We start from the raw sequence: 15,385 nt of genomic DNA, 5'->3' as shown, positions 1-15,385 counted from the left end.
TCCGTGTGGCATTTTAAGGGTTTTTGCGAGTTTTTTGATCGTATATTCTTCCACTGGAGCCTGTAGGTGCTGCAATGTTTTTGCCTGAATTTTGTAGCTTTATGCAATCTTATTTTAGAAAAGGAAAGAAAAAAAAATCCAGCCTCAGGGCTGGAGAGAAAAGCTTAGGAAAACAACCCCTAAATGGCCTGGCATTCAGACCAATAAAACTGGCATCAGTTGTCATGTAAATAACAAGATTTAAAAACAAATACTGTGCATTCCGGCAGTGCTGAAAACTCTGTTAAATGTGTTTCTCCTGCAGCCTGGATGACGGGGATTGAGAGCTGGCACTTTGGTGACCTGCAAAGCACCGTCAGCATCCTCCCCCTCAGAACTGCCCGTTCTTAAACAACTTTTAAACGTGGAGAGATGCAGCTTGGGCTCTGAAGGGAAGGTGGGTTCCTCTCAGTTCTGAAGGTGTTTTATGGAGAGCAGTTCCTCTCTTTCTGCACATTCCCCTTAGCAAGTAAGAGGATGCTTTGGCACATGGGTCTGGCAGCTGGGATCTCCCATTCACCTTCACACACCAGGGATACAAACGCCCAATGCGAAGCTGGTGACCAGTGACTTTTGCAGCAATATGTCGAACTTAACTGTGGTGTATTATCCAAAAGATGGTAATATAAATGTAACCAAACTTGTGCTGGCCATTTTTTCTCGAGTGCACATCAGGCGTGCTGGGGGTTAAGTGGGATGAGGTCTTGTTTCCTGCCCAGAGCTGCCTTATTTTGTAATGCAGTAGTTTTCAGTAAGTTTGTACTGAAAAAAGTGCTTGACTAAGGTTTTTACTGGTGAAAACAAACAAACCAAATATGCTTTGCTCGGATTTTTACTGGCATCAGTAGGTGAAACACTTTCCTCAGTTTTATGCTGCAAGCAAATAGATGTTGATAAACTAAATTAATTCCTTGATTAATTAAAACACACCGTACATTCTGCCAGGCAAAAATTAGAGCATTCATCCCCATAGATTTTTATGTGAAAAGATGATGGTTTTAATCTGCGATAGCCGGTGTATGTGGACGCATCCTGGTGGGAAGATGGGGCTGGGCAGAGCTGGGGCAGGACGGGCAGCCAGGAATTGGGGCAGTCGCCTGTGCCGTGGTCTCTTTTCGGATATGTGATGCCTCATGTAGAAGTGAGAGAACTGGGAGGGAAAGCAGAGGATCCTGTTAGGTGCTGCAAAGCAGGAGGTGTCCCACATTTCCACTAAGGTTTTGGGGACCCAGTGCTAGCTGGATTGGGCAGTGAGTGTCCCATCATCACAACTGGGCTGCAGGTTCTTCTGTGTTTACTGTCCTGTGAACCTTAAAAGACAGCTGTTGGAGCTGTGTGTTCCTCAGTGCCCTCCCATGGCTGCCAGAAGCACTTGTCCAAGCAGCATTTGTCTCGATACCTTTTGTCCGCTTCTTCTAAACCACCTTTGTGTCCTTGGTTTTCAGGTGGCACTGCACAGCGGGACGGTTGGGACCTGCTGGCCATCCCCTTTGGCCGCTCTTTCCAAAATGCCTGCTCCCCAGGGCTCTTGGGAGGGGTAAGAGATCCCAGACTGCGGTTGGAAACATCAAGAGGAGACGTAGCAGAGGGGTGGCGCTGTGAATATGCCACTACTGGTGCGTGTACCAGTGCCAGCACTTACCCAGTAAACTGCTATCCCACCACTGTCACCTCCTGGCAGCGTAGGACACCCCGGTAAATTCAGCATTCGCTGGGGTATGATGCAACATGGAAAGGCAGTTGGCAGGGGTTCGGTAGTTCGCTGCACAGACTTTACAATATAATTTACCATGAGGCGAAATTACCGCTGATGCCAAGAGTAAAAGCATCCCTGTTAACAGCCCAGTTACTTCAGATGGACGCAGTTCTCTTTACATCCCCACCAGCTGGGTTACACCCTCCTGCCTCAGATGGGAGAACAGTAGTTGTCCAGAATGCTGAAATTTAACCATGCTTTTTCTCACAACTTGCTCAAATTTTAGTACCACCTGGCCAGATCGCAGAAATCCAGATTGGGTCTTATTAAAACATTCCATGAGTCATAACTGCTCAGAATCCCTACTGCCAGGATGCTCCACAGCAGATATGCTGAGAAAAAACTCAAACCCTAAAGCTGGGACTGAGCAAACTGCTGGACCCGAGGGGAAAAGGCACCGGCTGAGCTCTGGGGACAGACAGAGCTCGGCTGAATGTTCCCATCCAGACAGGGAAAACTCCCACATAAATCAACATAATCCTAATGACCACAGATAATCTGCCTGCAACATACACACTACAGGATCCTTTGTAGGTTACCCCAGTGTTATATTCGTAGACCTGAAGTTTACAGCGCTGACGAGTGGTTTATATAACACCTATTTCAATTTAAGGAATGTAAATACATTGTGAAAATAAGTAGCATCAACCAAACCCCTGCAATTATCCCTTAGCATACCTTAAATGCCATATTTCTTCCGATTCATATTCCTGCATCACCTAAAAATGTATTTTACTAGCATGCTTCTCAAGAAAAGGCAGAAACAGTTTGGAGGGATGGGGAAGAAGCGGAGCTGCCTCCTTTCCTGTGCAGCTGCCGGCATCCCGGGGAGGTTCGTTCTGCCTATGTGTGTCCACACCCCGATTCCACTTTTAAGCAAAGATGTTGCCGTTTCCTATTAAACTTACAGGATCCAGAGAAAAGAAAGTAGGAATTTAGGATTTGAATAAGTGAAGCTGCTTCTGAGTTATGACGCAAACTCGACTTTTTTGTTGTTTTTTCCTTCCTAATGTAATTTCCAAATCGATTTTGAACGTTTCATCGGGGGGAAAAAAATGGTTCAATGTCGCAAGACTCAAATTTCCCGTGATATTCGAAATTCCAAAATTTTATGGCCGACTTCCGAGCCTGCCTGTGCCGAGGTAGAGTCACCAAAGGAGTTCAAGCCCTGAATTACCGCAGCAGAGGCCGAACAGCCGCGGTTGAACAGTCCCCGCTGCGGGAACACGGCATTTTGGAGCAAAACCGGCTGCCCCCCCCCCAGGAGAAGGGGAAAAGCACAGGCGGGGGAAGCGCTGGGGGGCAGCCGGGGGTCACGCACCCTGCGAACCACGATCCCGAACGCCGGGGGTCGGTTTGTCCCCCGGTGGGGACGGGAATGGGAAGGAGCAGGTTTAGGGCACGAAGCTGTTCTGCGAGTGCCATCCAGGGGACGAGAGCTGAACTTCAGCTGCTGCTCGGGGAGGTTCTTGGGAAGATGGGGAGGCTAAAGCGGGACTTTCTGTGCTGGGTGATGTTGAAGAGGAGGCGCTGAAGCTTCCTAAGCTCCCCCTGGAGCTCGGCCCATCTTCAGGACGGGGGTACAAGTGAGCCGGTAAGACGGAAATGTCAGGACTTTGTGCGGTGACCTCCACAGTCGATATAAAAATCCTGATTTAGGGGGTCACAGTTTGTGATCCCCCCCCCACAGGGCCCCTCTATTGCAGGGGGTGGCAGAGAACAGCCCCAGTGCCACCTCTGTTCCTGTCCCCGAGCGCTCCTCAAACCGCGGGGCTATTGCTTGGAAAAACGCCCGAAATTCGGAGGGAAAACCATTTCGGGGCTACCGGGTGTTCAACGGTGATAAAACACCAAAGAGCAGCGAGAAAACACACCTTTCCCCCTCCTCGTCATATAAATTAGTGTGGGGGGAAAGACTTTTAAACTGTTGCCACCCTCCAGGTGCTTTAACGGGAAACTTTGCTGTGTGGCTGCGGTGACCCGGAGCTGCTCGCGGGGACCGTGACACCCCCACACCCTCTCCGGGGTCCCGTTCGCCGCTACCGGCGCTAGGAGGGGAGGGGAGGGAGCGGGGGTGGCCGGCGCTCACCTTGAGGATGCGCGGGTTGCGGAACATGCTGTCCCGGGCCAGCCCCAGCCGCTCGTTCTCGCTGCCCGGCTCCACCTCGGCCAGGGACAGCGGTGGCCGCCGTGAAGAGACCGCGCCGCCGCCCGCCATATCACCGCCCGGGTGGGGGGAAGCCGGGGCTGAGCCGGGCGGCGTTGTCCTGCCCGTGGGCGAGCGGCGAACCGGGACGATCCCGCCGTGGAGCGGCGGCTCCCACCCGTGAGCGCTGGCGGGGCGGCGCTGCCCCGTCTCCTAGCAACCGCCGGGAGGCGCTGCCCCGTCTCCTAGCAACCGCGGGGTGACGCCTCGGGTCCGTCGCTCTGGCGGGCCCGGCTGGGAGCGCTTCCGCGGGGAGGGTGGAACGGAGAGGCCGGTGGCTCGGCGGGCGGGGGAACGGCGCTGTGGGAGGACACCGGGAGAGCGCGTGCGGCGCGGAGGTGAGGCGGGAAGCGCCGGTGGGAGCGTTACCCGGTGCCCCCGGTACCCGCGCAGGGTGGCGGGACGGGCGGTCCCGGCCGGGGAGGGGGAGAGGCCGGCGGGGTCACCAAAGAGACTGCAGTTTCCCCGCCCCGCCGAGAGGCCTGTGGTTGCACCGGGCTCCTCCCGTAGTCGCGGAGGGTAACGGCGGGCGGGCCGCTGCGGGGGACGTGTCTCCGGACGGGACGTGAGGCGGGGCCCTGGCCTGTGGTCCGGCCTCAGGCTGCCCGCGGCCTCGGCCGGTGCCCCGCGGCCTGGTTGTGGTCGGAGCTGGGGGTTGTGGGGGTCGGTGTCCCCAGAGCTCTGGGGGGCTGGGGGTTGCTGTCTGTCCCCAGAGCTCTGGGTGGCTGTGGGGGTCAGTGTCTGTCCCCAGAGGTTTCCGGGCAGCCCCTTCCCCGTGGCAGTGAGATGGTCACACCTGGTACTGGTCAGTGCTGGAAGCTTCTGGGAATGCGAAATTCAGGGTCTTATGTTTCAGAAATGTTGGGTTGTTGCTTTATATATTTTTCTTGGTTTTAATGTACTGGCTGTAGAAAACGTGCTGACAATACTTCCTGCCTGCTCTGTGTAATTGTAGCTTTCAGGAATATATTTGTTCTGGTTAAAGAATCAGTTGGAGCCAGCAGGTCCTGCCTGGGCTGGGCCCTGTTTGAACAGGGGCAAAGCCAGTCAGAAACTTCCAATTACAGAAGGTGGTTTTAGTTCTGATTACTTTAGAATATCTTTGTTATATTTACCTCATTGCTGTTTCAGTGCTATGAGCAGAGTTGAATATGTCAGTCTGTTGTTGCTTAGTTATTCAAACTTAACCTAAAGCTAAGAGTTATTATAATGTGTCTCTGTTGTTACAGGAAAACAATTTTAAGGCTGAATACGTTTGTGATGCGTGTCTGTTTGATGAAGAAGGTGTTGCTATTTTATAGTTACTTTGCGAAATTAGCTGGATTGAAAAGTAAGTATCTTTACTCTGTGTTTCTAAGATAACATTGAGTGGTTCCTTAGTATGTTAATGTTTTGGGTGGGTTTTTTGTGTGACTTTTTTTCTTTGTGGTGTTTTGGTTTTTCACTGTGTAATGGTATATAAATCATAGCGCTTGAGTAAACCTCATGTCTTTTATTTAAGGTAAGAAGAAATATGACAGAAGAAGCAAGTGCAGATGATATTCAAGTGCAGGATTTTCTCAAGAAAAAGAAGAAAAAGAAGAAAATACACAAAGAGCACAATGAGACACATGGAAATTATGAAAGAGAAAGTGTACAAAATGAGGAGCTTAGCTGTACTTTGCCACTGCTGCTTGAAGATCAAGCAGCACAGACTGGGGAAGGCCGTAAAAAGAAGAAAAAACACAAAAACAAGGGAGAGAAGCAACAGCCTTCGTTAGGTAATTCTTGCGTAGAGCTGGAACATGAAATTAGTGATGAAACTGCAGTGGATGCTTCCAAAAAGAAAAAAAAGAAGCATAAGTGTCGTGATAGTACAGATGAGCAACGCGATGTAACTTATGGCATAGTGAATCAGCATCTTGCTGATTGTTGTGAGGAGATCAATGCTGATTATGTTTGTGTGAAACAATCTGCTAAGAAGAAGAGAAAAGAAAAATTGTCCGAAGGGGAAGAGGTATATGAGCTGTCCACCTCAGAAACATGCGATAGAAATGATGATGGAAGATCAAAAAAGAAGAAGAAAAAGAAGAAAAGAGAGAGAAGTACTGAAGATATGCAGGAAGACACCGCTGTAACCATTGACCAATCACTGTTGTCTCCAAAGAAAAAGAAGAAAAGGAAAGACAAAGGCTTGCCAGTGCCTGCAGAAGAGGTTGATGTAGCAGCGCCCCAGCAGTGCCATGAAGATGGTGATTGTGACTCTTCTCCCGTACGTGAAGATTCTCCGGATGTACCTGCTAATTTTTCTAAGCTGAGTAAAGCAGCTGATCGATCTCATCGAAAAACTTCAGTGTGTGCTAAAAAGGTAGTAAAATGCCGAGCTTTTGTCATGGAAGGGAGCTCTTCAGAATCTCATGTCATGTAATTTAGTTGTGGTTTGTTTTATGTTTTTTTTTCAGGAAGACACAGCTGTAACTGTTGACGAGTCACTGTTGTCAACTCCAAAGAAAAAGAAGAAAAGGAAGAAGAAAGACAGAGTCTTGCTGTTGTCTACAGAAGAGGTTGACGTGGCAACACCCCAGCAATGCCATGAAGACAGTGACTGTGATGCTTTTCCTACCGTACGTGAAGATTCTCCGGATGTGCCTGCTAATTTTTCTAAGCTGAATAAAGCAGCTGATCAGTCTCATCGAAAAGCTCTAGTACGTGCTAAAAAGGTAGTAAAAAGCAAAGCTTTTGTCATGGAAGAAAGCTCTTTAGAATCCAGTGTAATTTAGTTGTGGGCTTTTTGTGTTTGCTTTTCAGGAAGACACAGGTTTAACCATTGACCAGACACTGTTGTCACCTCCAAAGAAAAAGAAGAAAAGGAAGAAGAAAGACAGAGTCTTGCTGTTGTCTACAGAAGAGGTTGACGTGGCAACACCCCAGCAATGCCATGAAGACAGTGACTGTGATGCTTTTCCTACCGTACGTGAAGATTCTCCGGATGTGCCTGCTAATTTTTCTAAGCTGAATAAAGCAGCTGATCGATCTCATAGAAAAACTCCGGTGCGTGCTAAAAAGGTAGTAAAAAGCAGAGATTTTGTCATGGATGAAAGCTCTTCAGAATCTGATGTAATGTATCTAATTGCAGGAAGACACAGCTGTGTCTGTTGGCCAGTCACTGTTATCTCCAAAGAAAAAGAGGGAAAAGAAAGACAAAGTCTTGTCATTACCTACAGAAGAGGTTGTTGTGGGAGCGCCCCAGCAATGCAGTGAGGATGATGACTGTGATGCTTCTCCTGTGCGTGAAGATTCTCCGGATGTACCGGCTAATTTTTCTAAGCTGAATAAAGCAGCTGTTCGATCTCATCGAAAAACTCCAGTGCGTGCTAAAAAGAGAATAAAAAGCAGAGCTTTTGTCATGGAAGCAAGCTCTTCAGAATCCAATGTAATGTAATTTAATAGTTTGGTTTTCTTTGGTTTTAGGAGGAAGACACAGCTGTATCCATTGAACAGTCGCTATTGTCAACTCCAAAGCAAAAGAGGAAAAGGAAAGACAAAGTCTTGCTGTTACCTGTGGAAGTGGTTGATGTGGCAGCACCCCAGCAGTACCATGAAGATGGTGACTCTGATTCTTCTCCTCCTGTGCGCGAAGATTCTCCAGATGTACCTGCTAATTTTTCTAAGCTGAACAGAGCAGCTAATCGATCTCATCGGAAAACTTTGGTGCGTGCTAGAAAGAGAGTAAAAAGCAGAGCTTTTGTCATGGAAGCAAGCTCTTCAGAATCTGATGTCATGTAATTTAGTTGTTTGGTTTATTTTGTGGGTTTTGTTTGTTTTCCCCAGGAAGACACAGCTGTAACTGTTGACCAGTCACTGTTATCTCCAAAGGAAAAGAAGAAAAGGGAAGACACAGTCTTGCCATTACCTACAGAAGAGGTTGGCGCGGCCGTGCCCCAGCAGTGCCATGAAGATGGTGACTGTGATTCTTCTCCTTTGCGCGAAGATTCTCTGGATGTACCTGCTAATTTTTCTAAACCGAACAAAGCAGCTGATCAATCTCACCGAAAAACTCCAGTCCGTGCTAAAAAGGTAGTAAAAAGCAGAGCTTTTGTCATGGAAGAAAGCTCTTCAGAATCTGATGAAATGTAAGTTTAGTTGTTTGTTTTTTTTGTGTGTGGTTTTATGTTAGTGGTTTGTTTTTTTCTCTAATTCGGTTCCCAGATTTTTCTTTACTCTGTATTGTGTGCATTTTGAAGAACAACTTCGAAAACCTTTACTACACGTTGAGATGTTATAGAGACCTCCTTTAAGAGCTTAGTTATTTTGTGAAGATACAGTGAAAATTTGTAATAATGCATTACAATTGCCTTCAACACCAAGTATTTTATTCCGTTTAGCATCTGTAGGAATAGAAATAATTTATGTGCAAGCAATTCATATTCAGTTAGAAAAAAAACAAAAGGGGGGTATTTATAGTGAACAGATGCATTTTTACCAATTAACTGGTAAGGTCAACCAAAGAATTTAATGTTCTGTGAGAACAAATGCTTATGTTAGTTGTGTTTAGTGCTTTGATAGCACCTAGAACCCACCATAAGAGCACTGAGAAGAGACCAGTGGAAAGGTTCTGTGTTGCCAGTGGTAGCAAGAGACACTGTTTCCTCTGTGTGTCCGTGTGTGAGAGTTTTGTAGGAAAGGTGGAGATTTTCCCAACTTCAGCAAGCTTTTTGAGTATTGGAAGAAGAGAAATTTGATACTAAATTATGTCTGTGTTAAAAGGTTGGAATTACAAGGGGGTGGCTGTGTGAAATGTTGCTTGTACTTTAGTTAATGAACGTTTTAATGGTAGAGATAATAACAAAATCTCCGTTTTGGAGCTCTAGTGGTATATATTATTTTACCTTTTTTTGTTTGTTTGTTTTATAAATATCAGGACACCAGAACGCTCAGCATCAAATAGGAAGAAGGACCAAAATAGTTCCTTTACTGAAACGGTAACATCTGAACAACTTGGTCCAAATGATGAAGAGCATGTGGGCTCTAGGACGAGTTCAGCCATGGATTTGGAGGCTGCAAAACAAGAACTGGAAAAGTTTATTCCTCACGTGAGGAATATAGCAGAGTGTTCAATCAGGAAGATGGCTGGAAAAGACCTAGCGAGGTTTAAACAGTTCAAAGAACAAGGTGAGCTCTCAAAATATTGTTGCGGTGAGAGAGGACTGTGCAGCTGCACTAATGTTTTGACAGAGGGAAAATAGTTTGGTTTCGTGTCGAGTCTGTTGCATCCATGGAGTCTGGCTGACTTCATGCCATTTGACGTATTTTCTGTTTTTCTGCTTCTTAGCATCTGCTTCTTTATTGTCAAATTACAACCCAAAGCGTGTGCATGAATAACCTGCTCCCAGCTCACAGAATCCCAGAATGTCAGGGGTTGGAAGGGCCCTGGAAAGCTCATCCAGTGCAATCCCCCCATGGAGCAGGAACACCCAGCTGAGGTTCCACAGGAAGGTGTCCAGGCGGGTTTGAATGTCTGCAGAGAAGGAGACTCCACAACCTCCCTGGGCAGCCTGGGCCAGACTCTGTCACCCTTACTGAGAAGAAGTTTCTTCTCAAATTTAAGTGGAACCTCCTGTGTTCCAGTTTGAACCCATTACCCCTTGTCCTATCACTGGTTGTCACTGAGAAGAGCCTGGCTCCATCCTCCTGACACTCACCCTTTAGTTATCTGTAAACATTAATGAGGTCACCCCTCAGTCTCCTCTTCTCCAGCTCCAGAGCCCCAGCTCCCTCAGCCTTTCCTCACACGGGAGATGCTCCACTCCCTTCAGCATCTTTGTTGCCCTGCGCTGGACTCTCTCCAGCAGTTCCCTGTCCTTCTGGAACTGAGGGGCCACAACTGGACACAATATTCCAGGTGTGGTCTCTCCAGGGCAGAGGGGCAGGAGAACCTCTCTGACCTACTGACCACCCCCTTCTAACCCACCCCAGGTACCATTGGCCTTTCTGTATATTTTAGGTCTTGCTGTCAGGTTTGGCAAATTTTCCAAGACGGAAAATGATCAGATCCGGAAAAATATTGAAGAGTTCTTATCGATTACTGGAATAGACAGTGCTGAAAAACTCCTGTTTACCTCGAGGTATCCAGAGGAACAAAAAAATATCAATCGTCTAAAAACAAAACATCATTTTTGTGATAAACTTTGTAAGTATTTAAGTTCCTTCTCAATCTTACCGTGGTCATAACAATTACATCTTTGGAACTCCTCTGGAGATGCTGTTCAGACTGTTTTCTGTGTGTGCAGTTACCGAAGTGTTGCAGAGCATGTTCTTTTGAGTGGCGAGAATTTATCATTGGCAGCGCAGTCATAAAAATGTGTGTTACTGGTTGTTTTGTTTCATTTTGGCTTTGTTTTGTTAAAGTGGTCTCGCTGGTGTAAGAAATGTTTCTCAAAAATGAATCATTTGCTTTCCAGCTGAGGGCATACCGCGACCCTGGAGGCTGGTCTATTATCGAGCAAAGAAGATATTTGACCCAAATAATTATAAAGGGAGGTAAGAGAGTAATTTGAAAGAGTTTCTGAATGCTAATCTTAGTCTCTGATGTTTATTTGTACATTAAAAATGGATATAAATGAAGATCATCTCTCCCATTTGTGCTAGTTACCGTGACTTAATTGGCAGCTCGTTTTTCTGACTAGTCCTTATCAATTCCTCTGATCTAAAATGTGACTTGGAATGGTAGCGATGAGTAACATTGTAAACATCTATAAAGATGACAGCTCTTTGGAGATATTGGGATGGTTTGAATTTACAGCTGAAGCTGTGCCCATTTCCTCCACTAGGTACACCAAGGCAGAAAAAGAAGAATTGAAGAAGTATCACGCTCTGCATGGCAATGACTGGAAGAAGATTTCTGAGATGATGTCTCGCTCCAGCCTCTCAGTTGCTATGAAGTACTCTCAAATCAAATCAAGTATGGAATTTTAAGAAAATTCATTCTGTCCATTGCAATTTGAGAAGCTGCTTTAGCTGTATGTTGTACGTGCCCGAAACTTTAGGCAAAAATCCCTAGAGTAGGTTTATATTTTTTTTTTGTAATTAACTTGTCATGGTGGTTCTTTTTTTCTAGATCACTGATTGCATTTTCATATGGAAGGGATCAGAACAGTCTCTGATAGAACAGGGGAAAGAAGTGGAACAAATTCAGCTCTTGATTAGGTAGAACTGGCATCTAAACCTGCTTTTAGGGGGAAGGCAGGGAGGATTTTGGCAATCAGGTTTTGAAAGATAGAAACTAGGGATCAGTGCTGTTATTTAGTGATTATGCTGAACTCTCTCAAATCTGGTATGCAGAAGAGTTTCTGGAAAGTGTGTGAAGAAACTGGTCCTTTAAATAAGAATAATGCAAAGTTAAGCATTTGATCTTTTGCCTTTTTTTCCTAATCATTTATGAGAAAATATGCCTCAACTTTATTTTTCAATTTTAGCTGTTAATTATGGTCCTTGGTCAAAGGAAGAAGTCCAGAAGTTAATGCATGCGGTGGAGGAGGTGATTAGGAAAAGAGTGGGAATGGAAGATGCAAATTCTCGCTCATCATCGGAAACGTCAGGTACAGATCACTTGATTGACCAAGAGGCGCTGTACCAGAAATTACCATGGACTGAGATTGAAACTAAAGTGGGAACTCGACATTGGAGACAATGTAAACAGAAATGGTAAGGGGTTATACTACGTTGAGACTGTAAAATATGTTCTGGGGAGTGTTTAACGCTATTCTGCGAAAAGAACGTTTGTACCATGGTGAGACCACACCTGGAATATTGTGTCCATTTGTGGCCCCTCAGTTCCAGAAGGACAGGGAACTGCTGGAGAGAGTCCAGCGCAGCCACCAAGGACCAGGCTGCCCAGGGACGTTGTGGAGTCTCCTTCTCTGCAGACATTCAAACCCGCCTGGACACCTTCCTGTGGAACCTCAGCTGGGTGTTCCTGCTCCATGGGGGGATTACACTGGATGAGCTTTCCAGGTGCCTTCCACTCCCTAACATTCTCTGATTCTGTGATTGTTTGCTAAAACAGGTAATAAATAGGTTGTAAGCTACAGAAGAGATACTGCAAATGTGTCGGAGACAAAGAAATAACTCTTTGCTCCCTGTGGTCCAGTTTTCTTCTTGCTGGGATAGTGAAGCCTGATCTCTGCTTCTCTGTGGCAGCAGTAGCGTCTTGAAGATTCTTCCTTTTGATACCTGGAATTTCTTGAAATGACAGAAACTTCTTCTTGTGTGTTTTCAAAGGATGGTAATTTTAACACACAAGATGACCAAGGGGCAGCCGTCATATAGAGGAACTCAAGCAATACAGGCCAAGATCAATCTTATTAAAAGGTATTGTTCAGAGTTACTGGAATGTTTTTGTGTCTCTTACTGTTGTATTTGTAACAACTTGCAGGGTGAGCAGGGCAGACGTGCGGTTTCGTACAGGTTTCACAACTGCTGTTTCTTTGGTCAGAGTTGTCCTGTGACTTCTCACTGGGGGAGCTGTGAATTATTTCTTGAATTCTGTCTGCAAACTGCTTCTGTTTTGTATTCACAGGTTGCATGAAATGCAAGTGGAGGATTATAGTGACGTGAAGTGGAAAGAACTCACTGATATTATTGGGTAAACCTTTTTTTTCCTTTTTTATAGATACATGGGATAGTTGAAGCAGATAGTCTTAGAAATTCCACAAAGGAATCAAAGTTTTTAGGCCTCTGCAACTATAGAAAATGACAGTTTGATAATGTACAGTTGGATATCTTTGCGGAGTGCTGAGCAATAAATGCCTGTAAACTCTAAACTTAATTCTAACTACTTCAGGCAACCCTTATATTCCCAGCGCATTCTGTGTGCTGCGACTGTGTTATGTGGCCTGTGCCGAAGTCTCGGTAACAACTAAACTTTGTAGTAGTTCCTTGCACCAGTAATTCTTTGAACTCTTCTCTTTTCAGAAATGTCCCTGCGGGCTACATTCAATCAAAGTTTTATAGGCTGAAAGTGACCTCTGTCCCTTTTTGGCAAAAGAAAACCTTTTCTGGTCAGTATCCCAGCTCTTTGTAAATACTGCTTAAAGTGTTTGTTTGAATCTAAGAGGACAAGTATTGGAGTTCAATGCTTTCTTGGTTAGCTTTCCCTGAAGTAAATTGGCTAAAATCACAGGCTTTATACTTCCTTTACTAAATTCCTTTTTAATTTTACTTGTTTAAACAACAGTTTACTTTCAATGGCATCTTTCTGGAGTGCTTACCAACCTTGTCTAATACCTTGGCTTTACGAGTTTATGACTCTGCTTTTTGAGTTCATCTTTGCATGTTTGTGTCTGATCCGCCCTGCAACCGCTGGGATTGCTGTGGAATAGGGAGATTATTTCCATTTAACACTAACAAACTAATTTATGTCTGTGAGACCCAATTTCCCCATGGCGTCCAGTTCCCCTGCAGATCCAATTAAGACTACTTCTTTTTCTTTTTCCCCAAAGAAATTATTGATTATCTTTATGAAAAGAAACTCCCAGAGCTTGAAGAAACGTTAGGAAGCAGGAAGGGGAAATGCAATAGTCCTGATAATTCAACAACCACCAACCAGAAAAAGGCTTTCCGACTCAGGGACATTTTTGACTCCAGTGAAGACAGTGACTAATTGATTGCCTTAAAAAACCAATTCCCAATCTGCATTTTAACTGCAAAATGGATCTGGTTAAAAGTGGGCGCAGATCAACAACTGCAGGTACACAGGTTACCTAATAACGGAAAAAGATGTGATTTTTCTTGTTTCCTATTGAAGACTGAGGTAAATACAGCTTTTTGTGTCACTTTAAATTAGCTCTGGTTTTAGAAACCTTTATTTAAGCATCCAAGTTGCTTGCTGAGCGTCTCAAAAATAGTGCTTTTCCCACTGCTTTGTTTTCTGTGGACTTGAAAGCTGCTGTTTACCCTTTGTGCATTAACTTGGTTTTCAGAACTTTAATGGATTTGAAAGAAGTTTTAAAAGTAAATTTGTGGAATTGGGAAAAAGATTTTCATTGGCTTTTAAATCTGAAGACATCTGTGTTGGTGGAAACAGCACAACTTTTAGGTTGGTTTGTTTGTTTTAACAGATACCCCAGTCTTAAAAGCAACTGATTTTATCAACCCTTCTAGAGAAAAGGGATATTAGTCCACTGCTATTCATAATGTCATTTCATGCTAACTAGAACAATGCATTTAGAATGTTTTTTGGTTAACATTTGGAATACAAAGGCAAAACGTATATTTATTTCGCCAAGGGAGAATTTCTACGTTTTAATAAGTTGATGGGTAAGAGGGGGTTGTATTCATGTTGTATGATATTTTGAACTATCTGCTTAGAGTGATTATTTGTAAATTGACCGAATGAATGTTAAAAGAAAGAAAAATCTTACTGTGCATTTAAAGTATTTTTATGGACTGTTTTTATTTCCTATATGTTGTATTAAAAAGTAACGCAAAAGGACTTGGTCTCTGGCATACTGCTTTTTGATGGGCATTTTGATAAATGAGAATTTCCTTCATTAATTTCAATAATTGCCATTAAAAATGCAGAACTTTAAACTGTTAAATAAAGGCCTTGGTGGGGGTTCATCTGGATTGTGACTTATGGAAAGCATGGTAAATGAGACTTTTCCATATTAAACTGCAGTCTGGCTTTGGTCTCTCTGAAGGTGGAATTCTGTGTGATTTTTGTGAGACAGGCAGGACGCCCCCTGGGCTGCATCATAAATAAGTGCATGACTGATCCTTCATGTCTGAACAGCACCATGAGTCCCGTAAAAACTTTGTTGATTCGAGCAGATGTGTCACTTGGAGCATTTTTCCTGAATGGTGTTCTAGAAAAAAAGTCCTCAGCTGTGTGTCATTATCAATGCTGGGTCATCAGGGCTGGGTTTGCAGCTGAGAAGCATCCAGGAGTGTTACAGTGGCAACAGCTGAAGATCAAAAGTCCTGAGCAAGTGCCATGGGAGCACTGAAGAAAGGCGAACTGACCCCGTTTGGCTCCTGTGAGCCCCCAGCCCGCGGGGCAGCATCATCCCTGTGAGCTGGAGGGTCAGCAGATCATGGGTTGGGACAGAAGCCTCGAGTGAAGTGGCTCTGGGGACAAGGGCCAGGCCTGAGTGGTGACAAAACCTTCTGGTTCAGGATGTGTAGGAGCAGCTGAGCTGTGCATGGAAGCGGTTTCCCTTGCACTGCGGCTGTGAGGAATCTTCCCTCCAGGCGTTATTGCTTCAGGGTGATGGGCAATTCCCTCCCTTGGGCTTGACTGTGCATTTGGGGTGGGATTTTGTTATTTTAACGCTTAAGTAATTGCGTCCTTGAGGCTGTGCTCCTTGGAGCACTGACACCACTTCGCTTTATGCTACTGTGCGACT

The 15,385-nt window shown here is 45.1% G+C and overlaps 2 protein-coding genes across 5 annotated transcripts in view; one reads left to right on the top strand and one right to left on the bottom strand.

Annotated features, from left to right (window-relative positions):
- Window positions 1-4,110, bottom strand: part of CFAP77 (cilia and flagella associated protein 77) — a 56,101-nt gene extending 51,991 nt beyond the window's left edge. The window contains exon 1 of the mRNA XM_065853818.2: window positions 3,885-4,110. Coding sequence (XP_065709890.1) covers window positions 3,885-4,013 — 129 coding nt within the window. The 5' untranslated portion in view covers window positions 4,014-4,110. The remainder of the gene's footprint in view (window positions 1-3,884) is intronic.
- Window positions 4,111-4,252: 142 nt separating this feature from the next.
- On the top strand, window positions 4,253-14,679 carry TTF1 (transcription termination factor 1). Of its 4 annotated transcripts, none has more exons than XM_065853810.2 (17): window positions 4,253-4,339; window positions 5,231-5,331; window positions 5,503-6,348; window positions 6,443-6,685; window positions 6,789-7,031; window positions 7,117-7,347; window positions 7,452-7,691; window positions 7,812-8,113; window positions 8,902-9,152; window positions 9,985-10,170; window positions 10,442-10,520; window positions 10,811-10,941; window positions 11,456-11,684; window positions 12,261-12,350; window positions 12,559-12,624; window positions 12,954-13,039; window positions 13,481-14,679. In XM_065853810.2, the coding sequence occupies exons 3-17, from the start codon at window positions 5,515-5,517 to the stop codon at window positions 13,639-13,641; spliced, it is 3,372 nt and encodes a 1,123-aa protein (XP_065709882.1). In that variant the 5' UTR covers window positions 4,253-4,339; window positions 5,231-5,331; window positions 5,503-5,514; the 3' UTR covers window positions 13,642-14,679. The 4 variants fall into 4 exon arrangements, with proteins under 4 accessions (XP_065709882.1, XP_065709881.1, XP_071673438.1 ...); XM_065853809.2 differs by having other exon boundaries at window positions 6,443-6,700; XM_071817337.1 differs by lacking the exon at window positions 4,253-4,339 and adding an exon at window positions 4,362-4,382 and having other exon boundaries at window positions 6,443-6,700.
- Window positions 14,680-15,385: the final 706 nt, after the last annotated feature.

Source organism: Patagioenas fasciata, chromosome 20 (genome assembly GCF_037038585.1).
Source record: "Patagioenas fasciata isolate bPatFas1 chromosome 20, bPatFas1.hap1, whole genome shotgun sequence".
NCBI lineage: Eukaryota > Metazoa > Chordata > Aves > Columbiformes > Columbidae > Patagioenas > Patagioenas fasciata.
The sequence above is the reverse complement of the archived record's forward strand: the minus strand, read 5'-3'. Positions and strand labels throughout refer to the sequence as shown.